Source organism: Ascidia mentula, chromosome 4 (assembly GCF_947561715.1).
Source record: "Ascidia mentula chromosome 4, kaAscMent1.1, whole genome shotgun sequence".
NCBI lineage: Eukaryota > Metazoa > Chordata > Ascidiacea > Phlebobranchia > Ascidiidae > Ascidia > Ascidia mentula.
The window spans coordinates 1,483,517-1,505,068 of record NC_138569.1 but is presented as its reverse complement, the minus strand read 5'-3'; the positions used below and the strand labels follow the sequence as shown (position 1 = coordinate 1,505,068).

At 35.5% G+C, this 21,552-nt stretch overlaps 1 protein-coding gene across 1 annotated transcript; it reads right to left on the bottom strand.

Moving 5' to 3' along the window:
- Positions 1-7,778: 7,778 nt before the first annotated feature.
- On the bottom strand, positions 7,779-16,247 carry LOC145899507 (uncharacterized). Its single transcript, XM_082988340.1, has 13 exons — positions 16,118-16,247; positions 15,364-15,491; positions 14,548-14,618; positions 13,915-14,042; positions 13,273-13,464; positions 12,761-12,900; positions 12,329-12,461; positions 10,870-11,148; positions 10,541-10,807; positions 9,502-9,606; positions 9,377-9,441; positions 8,801-8,981; positions 7,779-8,719 (listed from the first exon to the last, which is right to left on the bottom strand). The coding sequence occupies exons 1-13, from the start codon at positions 16,209-16,211 to the stop codon at positions 8,517-8,519; spliced, it is 1,986 nt and encodes a 661-aa protein (XP_082844466.1). The 5' UTR covers positions 16,212-16,247; the 3' UTR covers positions 7,779-8,516.
- Between the last annotated feature and the right edge of the window lie 5,305 nt (positions 16,248-21,552).

The following is a 21,552-nucleotide window of genomic DNA, read 5'->3' as shown; positions in this document are numbered from 1 at the left end:
GCAGCTTCATTTTATTGAACATTTTTATGCTTTATCAACTAAGTTTTTGACCACACCCAGCACCAAATCCCTGAAAAAAAAAAAAACGCACCAAAGCAGTTGAAAATCGCCCTGGTATGCAGCACATACGTCTCTGCTCATTCAACCCTTAATTAGACCTTTATGCATCACGGTTGCTTTGCTACGTGCCGTCTTTCTTTGTGGCAGAGGAACATAGGGTAGGAATACTAACATGCGGTCTAAAGGTTGCTACGATTGGCACCTTTTCTAGATGAAAATTATATTGCTTCAATTCAATCGAATCAAGAAATATAGGAGTTGTTTATTAAATGTAAACGTGATGGGATTATATCGCTTTTAATAGGTTTTTGGTCAAATGGTTAAGGGCGGGGGAACCTCCTTACAATTATGGATACCAAATCATTCAGACAGAGTTGTTGTTTCGTTTGACCCACTAAAACTTCACAAAACAAACCTAAAATTTCACACTAATGTTAAATGACACTACAACATACTATGACAAATTTTACGTCATCATGTATGACGTAACGAAATTTACAAGAGTTTTGGCATCCATCCGCGTTACGCCCGCCAACGAACTTTAGTGGCTTACTCTGTAGGGTACAACAGCCACAAAACCAAAATGTTATTTTGTGCAAATTTACCGCGCCTCACAAGTAACCTGCATTGCGCCTTGTGACTTTTGCTTCTCTGTTAAACGCCTAAAGGAAACACGCCAAAGTAGCCCGCAGTTGGCACGAAAAAAACTCAACGAACAACAAGTACTCTTAGTCCCACATATTGCCAGGATCTTTGAACAAATACCATTGATCCAATTGAGACCATTGTGCCATCCTTAGAAACGTCTATCCCTCTACTTTACAATAAAGTTAAAAGAGTTACTGTTTGAAGATTTACTGCGCTTGTGCGACACCAGCTGGTGCAAATATAACAACGATATACACAACATTGTAACGTCACAAACAAATTAGAAATTGTATCAAGATTTAAATCAATCTAAAGGCAAACGAGTAAGTTAAATTTTAAGGTTGTAATGAGAATATTTGGCCGAATATTGGCCAAATAACGTTAAATAAAAGTTAAATGTTTAAGCGTGGCAGGATTTCGAGAACATGTTCAGATCAGAACATTCGCCTTAGCTGTAAGTTGAGTGTTTTTTTTGCATTTCCGCAGAGGAAATTTAGTTTATGTGGAAGTGTTGGTCCCGATTACAACTCACTTTACAACTCATGAACTATCAGGTCAGAGTATTCCTTGGCGGTAGTTTTATGGTAAACCGCTCTGAAGAGTTAGTTGTAAAAATTTTTGCAAAGCCCGATGCTAGCCCGAAAACGTTTTTTTTTAACCATAAGCCCGAGTCAGACCCGAAAAGCCAGACATAGGCCCCAAAATACGGCCAGCATTATGATTTTGTGCGGTCTACGACATAAATGCGACAAAACGGCAGGCCTTTATATAAGTTAGGTTTCCCGGTTTGGTCACAGCAAAAACCCACGCGCTGATTAGACATATTAACATGTTACATTATATAATGTCCAAATGCTGTGAATAACGATTCCAAACTTTCTATAGAACTGGAGACAAATTTTTTTTGTCACAATGCGCACAAAATTGTCAATTTACTTAGTCTTTATGTATCGGAATGTTACAGAGAATATTGTTAAATTCGTTTGTACAACATGATAAGGGTCGAACGTTCCGTAGACTGAAATATGTTTTGTGCAGTTCGTACAATACTCAAGGTTTATGTAGCATTTAGTGCCGTGAAACAACGCTGCATACACACAAAAAGGACTTCTATATGCGTAGCAGAATTATTGTTGCACGCGCTAATAAAATTCCTAAACGCGGGTCACACTCCCCTGGTACATGTAATTCTAGTACCATTGTATTTATAAAGAATGTTTTGAGTTTCGGTAACGAATGTGAAAAGGATAACAAACGACTACTTTTTGGACAATTGTCATTCGCACAATAAATTTTCACTTCCGCACCAGTTCGGATGTTGGAAAGTACTGACCTTGCCTATGTTTCTATGAGCAACGGCGTCCGGCATTGAAGAAGTTAAAAATGTGACCAAAATTAAGCCAAAAAAAATCACCAAAATCGTCCTGCTGCGTTTACAGTTTCATTCCGTCTTCAATATTTGCAAGCAATTGAACATTGCCGCAAATGAGGCACGTAGATAATTCAAAAAATTCCAATTTCGTTTCTAGATTATAAGGTAGGCCTGCTCCTGTTAATAATGTTGGTCTCGTCACATTAACAAGTGTAGACTCCACTATACTTGCTACTGAATGTGTCTAACAATGTCATGTTTTGAATGTGGTTGAAGAAACAATTTAACTGGAATAATATACGGGACTTGAGTGAATTTTAAATATTTCGCAGTTTTTGTGACCAAAGTATCACTCTCGACTGCCCAAACACGTCAATTCTTGTCACGAATATTAACTAGGATGTAGTTAAGTGGGAAGGTGCAATCTGATATCCCGCAGTGCTTTAGTATAGGAAACATTAACAATTTGCAATATGATCAGGGCAGCAAATGATGATTACATCCTGTCTTATTTCCAATTCACATCAACACACGTCAACCAACCATGCGTGTAGATGTATCACCATGACAATGTCCAATTATATGCAATAAACCAAATTGAGCATGATCCAAAAGGAAACTTTTAATTATGAATAACTAGGCCTATTATCAGTGATTGCACATCTTTCAACTCATCATATACATACACACACATACACGTAATATTTGAAGTCGGGCAAGGCAATAAGAAACTCACTATGTGCTCACCTTATTCACATTATATTTGGAAAAAGACAATAACACATGTGGAAAAAGACAATACAGTTGACCGATAACAACCTTCATTCAAAAGATTGCTTCGCTGTTTAACCTCACGGCCTGACATGTGAGCAGAACGTTTTGATGATCAATAGACCGCCGGATTGTTTTCCATAACCGAACACAGTTTTTCCTGGCCAGCTAACGAATTCCATTTAAGGCTTTTATGTATAATTTTAGCGCCATCTATCGCCAGAGTGTAATTGGGAAAGTCCCTATAGTAAATTTATTTTGTTCAGTCTAGTTTTTTTTGAGAAGGGAAACAACAATTTGTTGAAAACAACAACACTCAAAAATGACGCAGAAGTAATGCCATGCTTTCGCATAAGCATCAAGGCATGCGAAAGCGTGGTATTACTTCTGCGTTGTCTGATTACGGTGGTGGAGATCCTCTACGTTGTGAAGGTCGCCTGACAAGTTGTGCGCTTGCGCACCAGTGTACCTTGGCCACAATATACCCCGTGAAACCAGTGAGCTCCTGTAGCTCAGTTGGTAGAGCGTTGGGCCTGGTTAGCCCAGGGTCGTGAGTTCAAACCTCAGCGGGAGCTTGATTTTTCAGATCTCGCTCCGACTTGTCGGGAAAAGTGGCTGATCCAGCTTGGCTGCAATGCCTTGGCTGCGAAGCCTGTGAACCTTACACTCAAAAATGATTGCTTTTTTTCACCGCACAGGTCTCTGATATGATTTTGTTTTATTGAAAAGCCGTGTTTCCAATTCGAATATCCTACACCACTTTACTCAGTGCCAAAATATACTGCAAAACACATATAAATCCTGCCAACAGCCAAGAATAAGAATTTACGCTCTATACAATTGAGAAACCAGTGGTTTCAAATATATTGAGGGGTGCGTGTATTTTACACGGGCCAGATATCTTGTTCTCCGCAAGAGGGCGATAAAGATTGTATTTAGTTCAGGAGACTGTTCATGGTCGGCTTTCAAGCAAGCTATTTTTGGGTTTAGAGTTTTTTGCTCTGAGAAACAAAACGATCAATAAACGTAAGGTTTGCATATGATCACAAGATTTTATTTTTTGAGTTTTTTTTCGTCTGATACAAAATAGCAAGAAGCAAGTCACAAATGTAATCTCCTGGTTTAATTCTGGGGAAAAACAGTCTTGATGGGAAAAAGTGTCCAGATGTTTAAGATTTGGGAATAGAAATTTGTCTACGTGACTGATATAACTCTGTCGCAATTGTGCGGTGACAAATATGATAACCCGAAAGCCTAATAGTCCTAACAAAGAAAGCGAAAGTAGACGATTGTTTGAACACACATATCCACCCTAGTACGCGAACAGGATATTGCGAGGGTTTGTTTGCACTGTAACGTTTATGCTATGATGTAATGACTTGCAGTCTTAACCGCCCAGGTAAATACCACAGTTCTTGGAACTGTCTGAGACAAGTATATGAGAATTGACCGTAATGACAAAATGACAAGAGTCGTGGGCTCACGCGATTGCATACTTGATTGTGTATATATTCTGTGTTTTTTTGTGGTGAGAATCATTTTACATTTGGGCTTGCCATGTTGTGTGGAATCGCACTATTCTGCACATATTCGTTCGTATCTTGGTGTCAACTGAATAAAACAAACTAACCCAAGTTTTGTTTGTTACTGAAGCGGAGTCAGGAAACGTCAGTCGCAGTGAACACGCAGTCAACTAGTAAACATTCCCCCTCAAATCTTACACTTGGATCACGTCGGGGTCACCAAGTGTAAGATTTGGGGGGGAGGTTTATTAGATTTTCCCCAAAAACTTTGAAACCTCGCCACCTTTAAAATATCCTGGATGCCAATTGTAACATGTTGGTTTATCTGATAATCTTCTATAAGTTGCAAACAGCTAAAAAGTGCAGTATTGACAAACATTTACTAACCTTTACTGAAGCATCCAGATAAGAGAACAAATGCAACTTGAAGTAATGGTTTCACGATCATGGTAAAACAAAATCTTTTACACAACAAATATCTCAGCTACCCTGGAACCTGAAGCTGCACAAAAATGTTAAACGACCCACGACCGTGACACCTGTTTTATTGTTATATTGTGTGTGATGCAAACAAAGCGCAACAGAGATTCAATGGAGCGTCAATTTAACGCAAATTGCAAACAATGGAACTCAGTCGTCACGCTTGTGAACCGCGAAACCCGTCGAACTGACGGCGCATTTTCCGACTCCCTCACAGCAGGTATAAATTTTACACGTAGCATAACGTAACTACATTCAAAACAAGAAATTACGTTCGGCGCTCTAGTCCAGGCGTACATCGTAAAGTACAGCAACTATACAATCAAAATATATTTTTTTAATTATGTCGAATGACAACTAGCATTATTGCCAAAGTAGCCTGCACTTACTACAGGAAAAACGAACAACGTTTCTAGTCTACTTATGTAGCTGTGTAATTTTGTTCGGTGTGCGATGAAACCAACAAGTACCTGTTGGCATATCATTACTACGAGACTGACGTTGCAACAAACCATTTCAGCTACGCAAGCGAACTTAATTATCAAAAACTTGGTTAAGATTTTTGTCTGCGTCGTGTAAGGAATAAGTCGCTCGCAATGTGATCAGGACAGCGTGTGATGTTTATATCCTTCCTTATTTCCTATTCAAATCTAAACGCGTCAACCAACCATGCGCGTAGATGCATCACCAGAACAAAGTTCAATAAAATGTAAATGAGCCAAATTGAATATGGTCTTAAACTGTAAAGAATACTTTTATTTATGCACGTTTTCTTTCTCGCACGATAACTTTGCAAAAAATTCATTTACTTTCAATCTAGTTTGTGAATTGGCTGACCAAGTTAGTTTTCGATAAATTGACCGAATCCTAGAGTTGGGAACAACTTATCAGTGAATGCACATCTTTCAACGCATTAGCCTATGTACACACACGTAATATTTGTAAGTATTTGAGAGTTGTTTGCATACACGGCCGTAACACAAACGATCAGGAAGTCGGGTAAAGCAATAGGAAAAGCTTATTATGCGCTAACCTCATTCACATGATACACTCTTACACACGTACATTACAATAAAACAAGTGGAAAAAGATAATACAGTTTGACGACAACAATCTTCATTCAAAAGATTGCTTCGCTGTTCAACTTTATGGCCTGACATATCAGCTGAAAGTTTTGATGATCAATAGACTGCCGGATTGTTTACCACAACCGAACAAAGTTTTTCCTGGACTGGTAACGAATCTCATTCAAGGTTTTATGTAAAATTCTAACGCCCTCTATCGCCAAAATGTTTTAGGTAAAGTCCCTAAACTGAATTTATTTTGTCAAGACCTAGTTTTTTTTCAGAATGGAAACAACAATTTGTTGAAAACAACATCACTAAAAATGATTGCTTTATTTATAGCGTACAGGTCTCTAATGTGATTTTGTGTTATGTAAAAGTCGTGTTTGCCATTGGAATATCCTACACCACTTTGCTTAGTGCCAAAATATACTTCTAAAACGTATATAAATCCTGACAACAGCCACGAAGAGGAATTTACGTTCTATACAATTGAGAAATTTCATATATTTTTAGGGGTGCGTGTATTTGGGCCAGATATCTTTTTCTCCGCAAGAGGGTGATAAAGATTGTATTTAGTTCAGGAGACCGTCATGGTCAGCTTTCAAGCAAGCTATTTTTGGATTTAGAATTTTCGGCTCTGAGATACAAAACGATCAATAAACGTAAGGTTTGCATATGATAACACGATTTATTTTTTGGGGGGATTTTCGTCTGATTCAAAATGGCAAGAAGCAAGTCACAAATGTATTCTCCTGGTTTAATTCTGGGGGAAAAACGGTTCTAATGGGAAAAAAGTGTTCAGATGTTTAAGATTTGGGACTAGAAATTTGTCTACGTGACTGATATAACTCGCAATTGTGCGGTGACAAATATGATAACCCTAAAGTCTAATAATCCTAACAAAGAAAGTGAAAGTAGACGATTGTTTGAACACACATATCCACCCTAGTACGCGAACAGGATATTACGAGGGTTTGTTTGCACTACCATTGCACACAACACCTCATCCCTTACACCATTGCAAATAACACTAAAGGTTATGTATGACCATATTTCTGTAAGTATGCAGTATATGTGACATTATGATGTCAAGCAACTGATTTAAAAGTACTTTTTTCTCAGGATCACTAACTTGAATGATGAAATTCGCATTATCTGTTTAGGTGCTACCTGTGAATTTTGTTTTTCGGACAAAAATCATTTATCAATAAACTTCGGTGAAAATGTGCTCCATATTTCTGCACCTATTGTGCAATATGATAAAGCCGTGGCACCCATGCACTCCTTGTAACATCATAGAATTACTTCCTGGTTTGCTTTAATATCAAGACATATGTTGGGTTCACCAGCGCACAGTAACCTATCGAACTTTCCGGTGGCAAAGTATTAATTACAGCAGTGCGACGCCATTAAAAGCTGTGTTATAACAATGATTTAAACTCAATTTAGTGGTCACTGTCGTTAAATCAAATGTAGGAATTTATAAAACGACAACAAACATATTTATGGTTGAAGACACGCCTCGTTTTCCTACAAACAGAAAAGTGTTTTCACGCAATATTGTGTCTTGTCCCAAAAGTAAGGCCATTTATTTCATAATGCGGTCGGATGAATTTCATCACAGAACATTCAAAAAACTATGTTTGTGCAACTTCCTAAGGTCATGTTCCGTGTTCTCGTTAAACTTATTGCATCGGTTATTCGTAAGTAAAGAAGGTGGTGGATAGAGAAGAGAGCAAAACACACATTTCGCATATTAGCTTTCCTGCCAACACGGAAGTTCTGTAAAGGAGTCTTGCCTGTGAACCGCCTTCCGCGTATTCGTCACCAAGCATGTTGTTTTACGTAAAAACCCTACGTAATATTGATCACCTTAGTTTGATCACAAAAGTAAGTGATGCACAATTTCACATAAATGAAAGCCAATACGCAACGAAGATCACATTCATTTATAAAATATTAAAAACACACAGTGATTGACATTAAGTGAAAACGTTATTTTCACTGTCAGGGAAACACGAATAGAGAACAAACAGTGGTCACAGTTCTTACAACATTGTAAATTTACACAGGGAAGTTGAACACAAAGTCATTTGAAGTCAACCTTCCTGTAATACTCAATACCCTGGCAAACAAAAGGAAGGTGTTCTCTAAAGTCTGGTAAAACATTAACCCCAGCAATACAAGAAAGTAAATGGAGCCGTACTTGATTGGTTGAACTTATCCGGTATTTACATTGGGCGACTTTACGTTTTCGAATAAGCTTCAAAATCAAAGAGAAACTAAAAGTTTAACAAGAACACCGCACTGCAAAAACTTGAACCAGCGGTTTTACCAGGAAAGTTATCACAACGTTGGCCAACCTTAAGTTTAAACAAATTTAAACCAAATAAAGTACATTCGCATTCTGTCTCGAAATGATGGATGATCGTATGTAATACAAAATACTTTTACAAAAACATTGCACTGTAATAATTTTTGTCATAATGTTGACTAACCTTAAGTTTAAATCAACTTAAACCAAATACATGTTTCAAATACATAGTAGTGGTCAGTACATTCGCATTCTTTCTAAAATCAGTAGTTAAAGTGCTTTTAACTGGAACCAAATGTTTCATATGCTGATGCACTTTGGTTTGCAGTTGTGGTTTGATAAGTTGCCACATTCTGATACTCAGGTGTGTTTTCATATGTGGGTGTATTAGGTTGTGGAGGTGTGTTTTCATACACATGTGTGTCTAAATAAACAGGTGCTTCCTGTGAAACCTTTGCAGGTGTTCCTTTCATTTTGTTATCTGCTAGATAACAACATTAATATGAAACAAAACTTTGGGTTTAATAATTTAACATCATGAAACATGTTACAATTTCACACTAACCTGTTGATCTTTTGAAACAAAATACTGCAAGTATTATTGCAAGAATCACAACAACAACAGCGGCAACAGATATTCCAATAATCAATCCCAGTTGGCTGGTAGTGATTGCAGATATCATTATTGTAATCAAGCTTGTTCCAATTGCATTTGTGACATGCAATGTGTAGGTTCCTGCTGGCTTCTACAGATAAATAACCAAACTAGGATTACAAAGAACTCACTGTGCATAGTTTGTTGCATTACTTTTGACATGCAGCAATAAAACTATATTTAAAATAATATTGCCACAGATGCAAAATATTTTGCTTTGACACCTGACTAATGCCCATAGAGATAAATGGTTTCTTTTAATGGAATATATTCTAAATTGCATTTTTATCATATTTTCCAACATCTATTATTTAAGTCAACCTTATGGGCACATTTCACACCAAAAAAGTATTGGTAACCGGCCTCAACTAAAGTAAACCAACCATTATGGGATTAAAGGTTAACCTTCATTTAATATTATACTACCTTTAATGCAACTTGCAAGAACAAATAAATGATTCCCTACTGTTTAACAACATAATTTACCTTAATTTGATATGTGTAAACCGGTGGAGTACTTAACAACAGTGAAAGAGTTTCATTTCCACCTCCTAAAAAAGTATATTTATAAATCAAATGTTAAGATATGGCAAGATTCAAGCATTACAAACCTGGTGACATTAAAACAGATGCAGAAGGTGGAGGATTTGAATACACAGTAATATCACATGGTTGGTTTGGTTGGCAGTTCAAATTGCTGTCAGTGTATGGTTGGTCTATGAAAATAATTTAACTTGCAAAGATAACATTAGCACAATTACAAAAAATATACAATTATCATTTCAAATAGTTTAAACAAATGTTAATTGACACATGATTTATCGATTGTCTAATTGTTATCATTAGCATTGTGCTAAGTGGTCAATCATTCATTGGCTTTAATGCACATATAGTAAAAAATGGTTTGAGGAAAAATCTGCAACTTGTACCAAAAGAGTGTCTAGCTTTTTCTGATTGTAAAGCAAGTAATGGAATTTTTGCAAAATTTAATATTATTCATGTTCAGTGACATCCTCGGGTGTCATTTTATGTTTTCAGATTTATAGAACTGAAAATAAACACTAAAACAGAAGAAAAATCATCCTAATACATTATTAGTGGCTATGTCCTGAGTGTTGTGATAAGTAATTGCTACACAAGGTAAAGGTTTAAATGTAAAAGTTTTTAAAGGGAAAAAAAGATAAAGAAACAGTTGCAGTAATTTTTGAAAAAAACCTGTTCCACGATGAAATGTCTACAGTTATGCTTGGAATACAGAAGTAAGTTGCAAAAAATATGAACTTGTGTTTGGAATAGAACTAATGCAACCAATAGAAACCTCCACAAAACACCCAGGTATTAACAGGTTAAGCAAGACATAAAACACAAAACAAATTATTTAATGATAATTAATTCATTCACCAGATACCATACACTAGCACAGTTATCCATCAATACAAACAAAGGTGTAGTTAATCTTAAACAGAACAATTTGGGTCAGTTAAGATTTCTACTGAATGCTACATTTTGCAATAGTTTCCAAAACAAATTATTTACGCAACATGTCAAAAAACACTCTGTTTTTAAGAGAAATACGAAAACATGCAGATTTGAATGGATAAACTATTTCAAATTATCACCACATGCAAACTTTCTATGGTGCAAACTTACACTGAACATCAATGTTAATCCTTGTTTGGAAACTCCCAAACACATCAGAAGACTTGCATACATATGTACCACTGTCATTTGGTGTAACATTTTGGGATAAAATGCTATCACTATTCACATCAATCCCATCTTTTGTCCATTTAAAGATTGTACCAAGATAACTTTGGTAGTCAACAGTACATTTAAATTTAACAGCATTGCTTTCATTGAGAAGCTTTGTTGCATTGTTATTAACTGTTTCACCATTAACTGTTATCTTTGGTTGTCCTGGATAATGTTTTAAAGAAAGAAATGTCTAAATTCAAAAAGAAACTTCAAAACTGACTTACTAAATGTTGGAACAGAAACAATTGAAATGGTTGTTCTGCTAGAATTACCAATACCATTATTGGCTTGACAAGTTGCATTTGTTGAATTACTAAATGATCTGCTTATGTTGCATGAATTGTTTCTTTCATTCAAGTTATTATATGACCAAACACATTGAGATTGGGGGTTTGAATCCACAGAGCAATTTAAGCTTATACTGGTGTTTTGCAGAATAATATATTGGTTTTCAGTTTGTTGAAATAACCCCTGTATAGTAATGTTGGGAATTGATGGTGGATCTGAATACAACAAACAAAAAACAATCAACAAAATTCTGTAAAATATGTGCTAGTAACCCTTCATCTCAAAATGCATTTAATTGAAATTTGAAAGTTGGAATTTAAACTTCATTTTTGCATGAGAGAACTTTTTAATTGAAAGCTGCAGACAGGGTGTATACATGCACTGTTTCAACGTGTGAGGTTCTCATCAGTGCAGTTGTTGACTGTGACACTGTGTTAGCTTTCAATTATTATTGTTGAAACGGTGCGTGTACACCCTGTCTGCAGCTCCTAATTATTATGACTTTTATGCAGATATATTGAATTGGGTTTCAGCTTTTAGCACTTCGGTTACCAAACAGTTTCATTTGGCCATAGTGCGCCCCACAGTGGTTCGTCTCTTTTGTTCGGTACTCAGTATAGGGTAACCAATGGATCGACGTTGGCCGAAAGTCACCACAAAGTGGAAATCAGTGTGCCTACTAGTGTAAAAGCTAGTACAGTGCCACAGTCAACATCTGCACTGATGAGACCTTACAGGTTGAAACAGTGCATGTACAACCTGTCTGCAGCTCTCAATCATTATGACTTTTTTTGTGCATACATAGAACTTGGTAACTTATACTGGCATTAACATCAATACACATCAAACGTAAAATTTGTATTTTTTAACAAAGACACTAATTTATGTTCAATTCAGCTTTTAAGTATATAAAACCACACTTTACGGTCCACTTTGACCGACATGAAAAATCAGAATAAACATTAATTGTTAAAGGCATATCCGTTTTTCACAAGAGTTCCTGACTGACTGATCACATCACAAAAATATTTATGGAACTCAAGTTCACTCAAAACAAAAGCACTTGGCCAGGTTAGGGTTTTTCAAATATGCCATTTTTTTTTGTTGTGTGATGTGGTCACTTAGTCAGGATCTCTTGTGAAACAGGGATAAGGAAAACATTTTGTTTTACTAAAGGACGTATATTGGTATTTCAATGAAAATAAGTTTCGGTGGTGGGAACTTCCCAAGGCCTACACAATGGACCTTAGAGGTTTAGCCATCCCCCTGGTGGCATTTGCCCCCCTGGTTGTTCAACATTTTGGTAAAAAAAAGCAACAATAAATGGAACTGGATTTTGTATTGACAATTCTAAAAAACAAATAACCTGTGCAATACTAAGATAACAAAACTTACAGTGTACTATAAGTTGATGGTCAGAAGAATTTCCTGAAATATTTTTCAACTTTGTGTAGTTTGAGGTGACCTGACAATGAACCATTTGATTGTTCATTTCTCTTTTCAGTAGAAAACTGAAGTCTTGCGAATCCTGCAAATATAAACTTACATGGATCTAAATTGTAAAAGATTTGTCACTGCCATGTATCATATTATAAATTCAGTAGCATAACCACATATACTTACCTTTTTAGCTGCAAGCAAATCACTATTTATCAAAAGACTTTGTTGACCTTCCACATGCTGTTTAGGGGTACATTTTACACAGAAAATTCACCAGTGCTACTGATTGTGTTTTGTCATTTATTGGCCAAGAACAGAGTAATTTTTATAGTACATTTATGGTATTAGCAATGGTAATAGTTTTTTCCCGGTAATTAACTAACAAACCTGTTGTATATAAACAACATTTCCAATATAGATGGAGTAGCTTGTAACAGGCGGAAACACATGTGATGTGACACAACACTTTATTACCACCACAGTTTTTTCTATCCCAGTAAAGTTTCCAGAAAGCTGTGGTGTTGGATCTAGTAAAAATATATAGCGGCCGAGACAATATTTTACATAAAATCTGTGATCGTTTGCAATCATTAACATGTTCATCTACTATTGATTTACAAACACTCACCATTGGCAACAAAATTATACCAATATATTTACCACTAGCAACACACTTTATTTGAAGTAAGAGTTTTTATGAAGTATTTTTAACAACAATAGTACAATAATTTTTGTCAAAAAAAACTTTATATAATTATCTAACAATTTCACATAACTAATTTAGTGCATTGGACATCTGCAGTTCATCACCATAATAATAAAATGTTTCTATTTCTGTAAATGTTTTCTAGCACAAACTTTATTTTTGTATTTAGCTAAACTAAATTTAGCAAGTTTACCTGACCAACATTCTAATCCATTAGCTCCAAACCATGTTGCATCATTTTTACAAGTTGTATTTACAATACCAGGAGTTGAGTTACAGTAAAACAACTCTTGACCTGCTGGACATTTGAACTGACCTGGTGACTTATAATTAAGTTTGAGTGCTTCGATAAATGGTCTGGAAGGTAAAGTGTCATTCGGACAATCTAAACACATAAAAAATGTTAAGCCTAATATAATGTTTAATTTAAGTACCTAAAACAGCCTAAGGTGGTTCTTATTGCTTAGCTAGTTTTGTAAATAAATGACTAATCAAGTTTGTTCTACAAATTTTATATTTTTCTCTTAAAAATCCTCGAAAAAAACTATAAAGTTTAATGGTTGCACTTAGGTCCAGCAGAAAGTAAATGCAAGTCATTTCAGTAACCACTGTTCAAATAATTTCAAAGCGTAAAACACTATCCCCAATAATATATATACTGTTTTAAATGTAATTCAATAATGGTTGTGTTACAATGAAAATTGTGTTACCAGGATAAAGACATTCATTCAAAGGTAGTTTAAAGAAAATATCAACAACTGAAGCAAGTTTCTTGTTGTAAATACGTAAAGTAAAATTCGATATTGTTATTAACATTAGACTTTTGTATTTTTACCTTGCACTGAAAAATCAGCCGTCTTAATCAATGAATTTATTCCAATACTCCAAGTGGCAGTGGAATAATTGGACAGCACATTAAAAAAGGTGAAAACTACGTTTGTAACTCCTGATGTGTTGGTACAACTGAAACACATAAAAAATATCCCTGCAAGAAATGAGTAACGTTTTATAATTAATATGTTTTAGATGCCCAAAATCTTCCATTTTATATTTTCGTTTGTTATAATCTGACATTAATTAGCCAACAGCTGATGGGAGACCAAAATATTTTAAGATTACATTGCTGTGTGTAAAAAAATCTGTTTCATGCTAATAAACACACATTGAATTGGTAAAATTTACAAGTAACAGCAACAATAAATTTAAAGAATGTGTCGCATTATTGGGGAATATTCCGAAAATAAGTAAAAATCAAATATTAACATTTCTAAATACAACAAACCATACTTTTCAAATTGCACCTTAGTACCATAAATAAAGTAACTGTAGGTGGGCAGGCTAGATGCACTGAAAATGGTAGGATTTTGACTTATGCTGTATCATAGGTAAAACAAATCTATGTAAAAAATGTTTACTTGAAACCAATGTTTTTAAAAAGAAGCAAGGCACTACTGCTACAATGCAATACCTTATATTCCCATGAAAATTGTTTAGCACTGAACATTGCAGATTTTTCTGAAATTGAACTGATGCTACACCCTAAAAACATTAAAATGTTTTTGTTTTTATTGTGCTAGAGTAGCATTAAAAACTTTTACAAATATAAACGTTATCTATCTGCCAAATTGTAAAGATGGGCACAACCAGGGGTTCCCAACATTTTTTATTGCCCGTACCCCCTTGTCAGGTCAGAGCATTCTTAGTACCCCCCAAAAAATTTTGATTGAATTTTTCAGATATATACTGCTAAATTAAATTGCTTTTATTGCTCAATTAAACGTTAAACCAGTATTTCACACAAAAATGCAAAAATCACTTTTTGTTAAATAACAACAATTATTTGTAGACAAATGTTTTTTTTCAAAGCAAAGACCGTAATGGCATAATATCATTTATAATTCCAAAATAAAACTGTGCTGTGAAATCTGTTTGAAAAGCTGCTCTGTGGCCCAACCCCTCGATGTTCAATCTCGTAACCCCAAGGGGTATGAGTACCCCGGTTGAGAACCCCTGGGCACAACTGTAACTTTTAACTGGTAAGTTTCTGAGGCTTAATTTTTTGGACAGGAGCATAAAATGCCCAAAATTGTAAATACACAACCACTTACTTGTGTTCAATCATTTAAATAAGATTTCTAGCAACACAAAAAATTTGATTAATTGAAAATAAAAATAAGTAATATGCAACTCTACCAGCTTGGTGATATTGTGTTTAGAAAAGCTGCAAATATAAACCAAACTTTAAAAACTACCTTTTTAACTTGGGAAAAAGTGCCATACTCACATTACTGATGTTCTGATTATTCAGGTATAAGAAGGCAAAGGAGGAACCAGAAAATGTGGAAAAAAGTGTAACATCTGCATTGGTTGCTTGATTGGGTACAGGAAAAAGTGTAACATTGGAAACGATTTCTGTCAAAAAGTGATTTTTAAACTTGAAAGTTTATCAAATATTATAAAAACAATTTGTTTTGATGTTGTTTATGATCTTAAACATAAACTGTAGCAACACAAATGACTTCATTTTTTTGGTCAGTGTCACAGTGGTGAATTGGTTCAAATGGTGATACAACATTGTGAAGTCTATTATAATTTAGGGGCCATATTTGCGCATCTATTTATCCTTGACATAAAGTTTAGTAATTTCTCTGCTCATTCGTACTTGAAACAAGCACTGATAGAAGCCACGGTGTCAATTTTTTGTTGTGCATCAAATGTTGAAAAAAAAAACATGCTGCCCATTGAATTACAAAGAAGATGCCTGGTAACCAACGCAAGAGAATGGCTGGGTGTATTTTTTATAAAGATATTGCATTCGATAAACTTCACTATAGATTATACTGGTATTGATTACAGGTTTCATCTTTGCATGCAGTGTCCAGCTATGCCTCCTAGGCTTGAATTTAATGAAAAATGCAATTTTTTGGTAACAATTCAACAACATTGCCTGTTTATATCTTGACAATATATATTTCACCATTCACTACAAAACTAGTATAAATAAACTAGACAACACAAACAGGATCCATGAGACTTACCAGCAGAGGTGAAGCCAATTGCAAGATATAAAATCACAATCAAGGTTTGGAATGAATTTGTTTCAAAAATGCTATAAAAGCCAGTTTGACACATTGCATAAACACAACTTCAAAGACTTTTAAATTATCCTGTATTAAAAGAAAGTGTTTGTGCACAATCCTGATAACTGATTCCGCGAATCACTCCCCATTTCTGACTAATGGTTGCAATGACTTCCACCCATTGCTTTTAATGACATTGTGGGGAAAAATGTTTTCTGGGATCTGTTTCAACAAAACACTGTAGATGCTTTATTGCGAAATAGATTTGTCTCACATGAAAGTGAATAAATTTTTACCCAGTACACATAATTTCCTATAATGTTGTTTGTGCACAATCTGCAAAATCTCATGCAATATGTTAAGATAATTACTTCGTGTAGTTTCATGTAACAATTATTTCTTACTTAGCTATATGGATAAGTTTTTAAATTTTATGTGGTTCAAGACAACCACAAACCCTCGTTTTGGGGGACATGTCCTGATGTTTGGAAAAAATGCATATCCGTTGACGACAGTAAACATCACTTAACTGTCCTCATTTAACGTTTCATATATTTCATATTTCATTTTAAAGTCCTTGTTCAAACTAGTCAGCAACCAAAATTTTAGTTGATCATACATGAAATTTTAGTCATAACATTGTTTAAATGATTCATGTAAGTCATATTGAGACAACTCATAGACAGTGTATATTATTTCAGTAGATTTCAACTCACATAAAAGTAAAACCAATAAGAATGCCAAGGAGATAGTTATTTGTTCAGATATAATTAAATGTCATTGTGCAGCAAAGTTACCAATTCTCTAAACAGAAACAACATATTTTGTTAAATTATATGATATGTAAAATGTTGTTTTTGGTTCCCAACCCTTTTGTAGTCACAGGCCCCTTTTAAAATCTGTGAACCCCCAATTTGCCTGTAGCCCTTGTGGAAAGTTAGTTGTATACATGGGTATCAAATAACACGAAGAAAAGACCAGAAACCAACATAAATTTGAAATAAACAAGAAAAAGGAGTGAATTAGTTAATAAGAAGGTAAGTGGTTCGAACACATTTCGACCATAAAACCTTACACAAACGTATGCCGTAGAAATCCTCACAATCATGCTATCGAATAAAATCAAACTTGGCCTTCTAAAAAAACGCGCAGCTTCTTAAATTTGACAAATATTAGCCATACCGCCATACGACGCAATTGAATGCCATGGTGCTTCAAGTGAATCGAACACTAAAATTTCACAGTAATGTTAAATGACACTACAACATACTATGACAAATTTAACGTCATCATGTATGACGTAACGAAATTTACAAGAGTTTTGCCCTCCATACACGTTATGCCCGTTAACGAACTTTAGTGGCTTTCTCTGAAGGATACAACAGGCACAAAACCAAAATGTTATTTTGTGAAAATTGACCACGTCTCACAAGTAACCTGCATTGCGTCGTGTGACTTTTGCTTCTCTGTTAAACGCCCAAAAGAAACACGCCAAAGTAGCCTGCAGTTAGTACCAGAAAAACTCAACGACCAACATGTACTGTTAGTCCCACATATTGTCAGGATCTTTGAACAAATACCATTGATCCAATTGAGAACATTCTGCCATCCTTAGAAACGTCTATCCCTCTACTGTACAATAAAGTTTAAATATTTACTGTTTAAAGATTTACTGCGCTTGTGCGACACCAGCTGGTGCAAACATAACAACGATGTACACAACATTGTGACGTCACAAACAAATCAGAAATGGTATCTAGATTTAATTTAATCGAAAGGCGAACGAGCAAATTAAATTTTAAGGTTGTAATGAGAATATTTGGCCGAATATTGGCCAAATAACGTTAAATAAAAATCAAATGTTTCAGCGTGGCAAGATTTCGAGAACATGTTCAGATCAGAACATTCGCCTTAGCTGTAAGTTGGGGTTTTTTTTAGCCCTGGTGTATAATTCGCTAATAACCTGTGCTGTCTGCTGCATTTTCGCAGAGGAAATTTAGTTTATGTGGAAGTGTTGGTCCCAATTACAACTCGCTCTACAACTCATGAACTATCAGGTCAGAGTATTCCTTGGCGGTAGTTTTATGGTAAACCGCTCTGAAGAGTTAGTTGTAAAAATTTTTGCAAAGACCGAGGCAGGCCAGAAAACGTTTTTTTTTAACCATAAGCCCGAGTCAGATCCGAAAAGCCAGACATAGGCCCCAAAGTACGGCCAGCATTATGATTTTGTGCGGTCTGCGACATAAATACGACAAAACGACAGGCCTTTATATAAGTTAGGTTTCCCGGTTTGGTCACAGCAAAAACCCATGCTCTGATTAGACATATTAACATATTACATTATATAATGTCCAAATGCTGTGAATAACGATTCCAAACTTTCTACAGAACTGGTGCAAAGAATTTGTCACGATGCGCATAAAATTGTCAATTTACTTGATCTTTATGTATCGGAAAGTTACAGGGAATATTGTTAAATTCGTTTGTACAACATGATAAGGGTCGAACGTTCCAGTAGACTGAAATATATTTGTTCAGTTCGTACAGTACTCAAGTTTATGTAGCATTTGGTTGCATGAAACTACGCTTCATACACAAAAAGGACTTCTATATGAGTACCAAAATTATTGTTGCACGCGCTAATAAAATTCCTAAACGCGGGTCACACTCTGCTGGTACATGTAATTCTTCTACCATTTCCTATAGAATGTTTTGAGTTTCGGTAACAAAAATGAAAAGGATAACAAACGACTACTTATCGGACAATCGTCATTCGCACTTGTCCGCACCGTGTTTGTCAGTTTGTCATTCGCACAATAAATTTTCACTTCCGAACCAGTGCGGATGGTTCCACATGTTGGAAAGTACTGACCTAGCCTATGTTTCTATGAGCAACGGCGTCCGGCATTGAAGAAGTTAAAAATGTGACCAAATTAATCGTTCTGCTGCGTTTACGGTTTCATTCCGTCTTCGATATTTGCAAGCAATTGAACATTGCCGCAAATGAGGCACGTAGACAACTCAAAAAATTCCAATTTCGTTTCTAGATTATAAGGTAGGCCTGCTCCTGTTAATAATGTTGGTCTCGTCACATTAACAAGTGTAGACTCCACTACTTGCTACTAAATGTGTCTAACAATATCATGTTTTGAATGTGGTTGAAGAAACAATTTAACTGGAATAATATACGGGACGTGAGTGAATTTTAAATATTTCGCGTTTTTTGCGTCCAAAGCCCGAACACGTCAATTCTTGTCACGAATATTAACTAGGATGTAGTTAAGTGGGAGGGTGCAATCTGATATCCCGCAGTGCTTTAGTATAGGAAACATCAACAACTTGCAATATGATCAGGGCAGCATATGATGATTACATCCTGTCTTATTTCCAATTCACATCAACACACGTCAACCAATCATGCGTGTTATGTATCACCATGACAACGTCCAATTATATGCAAATAAATCAAATTGAGTATGGTTCAAGGGAAACTTTTAATTATGAATAACTTATCAGTGATTGCACATCTATCAACTCATCAAATAATATTTAAAGTCGGGCAAGGCAATAAGAAACTCACTATGTGCTCACCTTATTCACATTATATGCTATTACCCTTATTACAATATATGCTTGCTTGTGCACTGCTTTTATAAGAGACTGACTATGAAACCAGGTTTTGCTGCACCTGAAGAAGCGAGATCAATCTCGCAAAAGCTCGTGCTAATAAAGTTGTTTAACAGTCAGTCTCTTATAAAAGCAGTGCACAAGCAAGCATATAGTCATAGATCAGAGACTGACACGACAAATTGAAGAAATTGAATTATTACAATAACGCATGTGGAAAAAGACAATACAGTTTGACCAATAACAACCTTTCATTTAAAAGATTGCTTCGCTGTTTAACTTCATGACCTGACATGGATTGTTTTCCACAACCGAACACAGTTCTTCCTGGCCTGGTAACGAATCCCATTTAAGGCTTTTATGTATAATTTTAACGCCATCTATCGCCGCAGTGTAATTGGGAAAATCCCTAAAGTAAATTTTTTTTGTTCAAGCCTAGTTTTTTTTGACAAGGGAAACAACAATTTCTTGAAAACAACAACACTAAAAAATGATTGCATTTTTTCACCGCACATGTCTCTGATGTGATCTTTTTATTCAAAAGCCGTGTTTCCAATTCGAATATCCTACACCACTTTACTTAGTGCCAAAATATACTGTTAAACGCATATAAATCCTGCCAACAGCCACGAATAAGAATTTACGCTCTATACAATTAAGAAACCAACGCCATAAACCTGCGGTTTTGAATTTATTTAGGGGTGCGTGTATTTTACACGGGCCAGATATCTTGTTCTCCGCACGAGGGCGATAAAGATTGTATTTAGTTCGTCTGATTCAAAATCGACACTGAGATAAAAAACGATCAATAAACGTAAGGTTTGCATATGATGACAAGATTCAATTTTTTTGGGGGTTTTCGTCTAATTCAAAATGGCAAGAAGCAAGTCACAAATGTAATTTCCTGGTTTAATTCTGTGGGAAAAAACGGTCCTAATGGGTAAAAGTGTTCAGATGTTTAAGATTTGGGACTAGAAATTTGTCTACGTGACTGATATAACTCTGTCGCAATTGTGCGGTGACAAATATGATAACCCCAAAGTTTAATAATCCTAACAAAGAAAGTGAAAGTAGACGATTATTTGAACACACATATCCACCCTAGTACGCGAACAGGATATTACGAGGGTTTGTTTGCACTACCATTGCACACAACACCTCATCCCTTACACCATTGCAAATAACACTAAAGGTTATGTACGACCATTTTCTGTAAGTATGCTGTATATGTGACATTATGATGTCAAGCAACTGATTAAAAGTACTTTTTTCTCAGGATCACTAACTTAAATGATGAAACTAGCATTATCTGCTTAGGTTTGAGCTTCGAAGTTTGTTTTTCGAACAAAAATCATTTATCAACAAACTTCGGTGAAAATGTATGCGCTCCATATTTCTGCACCTTTTGTGCGATATGATAAAGCCGTGGCACCCATGCACTCCTTGTAAAGTCACACAATTGCTTCCTGGTTGGCTTTAACGTCTAGACATATGTTGGGTTCACCAGCGCACAGTAACCTATTGAACTATCCGGTGACAACAACGTATTAATTACAGCAGTGCGACGCAATTAAAAGATGCGTTATAACAATGATTCAAACTCAACTTAGTGATCATTGTCCTTGAATCACATGAAGGAATTTTTGAAACGACAACTAACATATAAAGTTTAAAGATACATCTTGTTTTCTTACAAACAGAAAAGTATTTTCACGCTATATTGTGTCTTGTCCCAAAAGTAAGGCAATTTATTTCATAATTGGGTC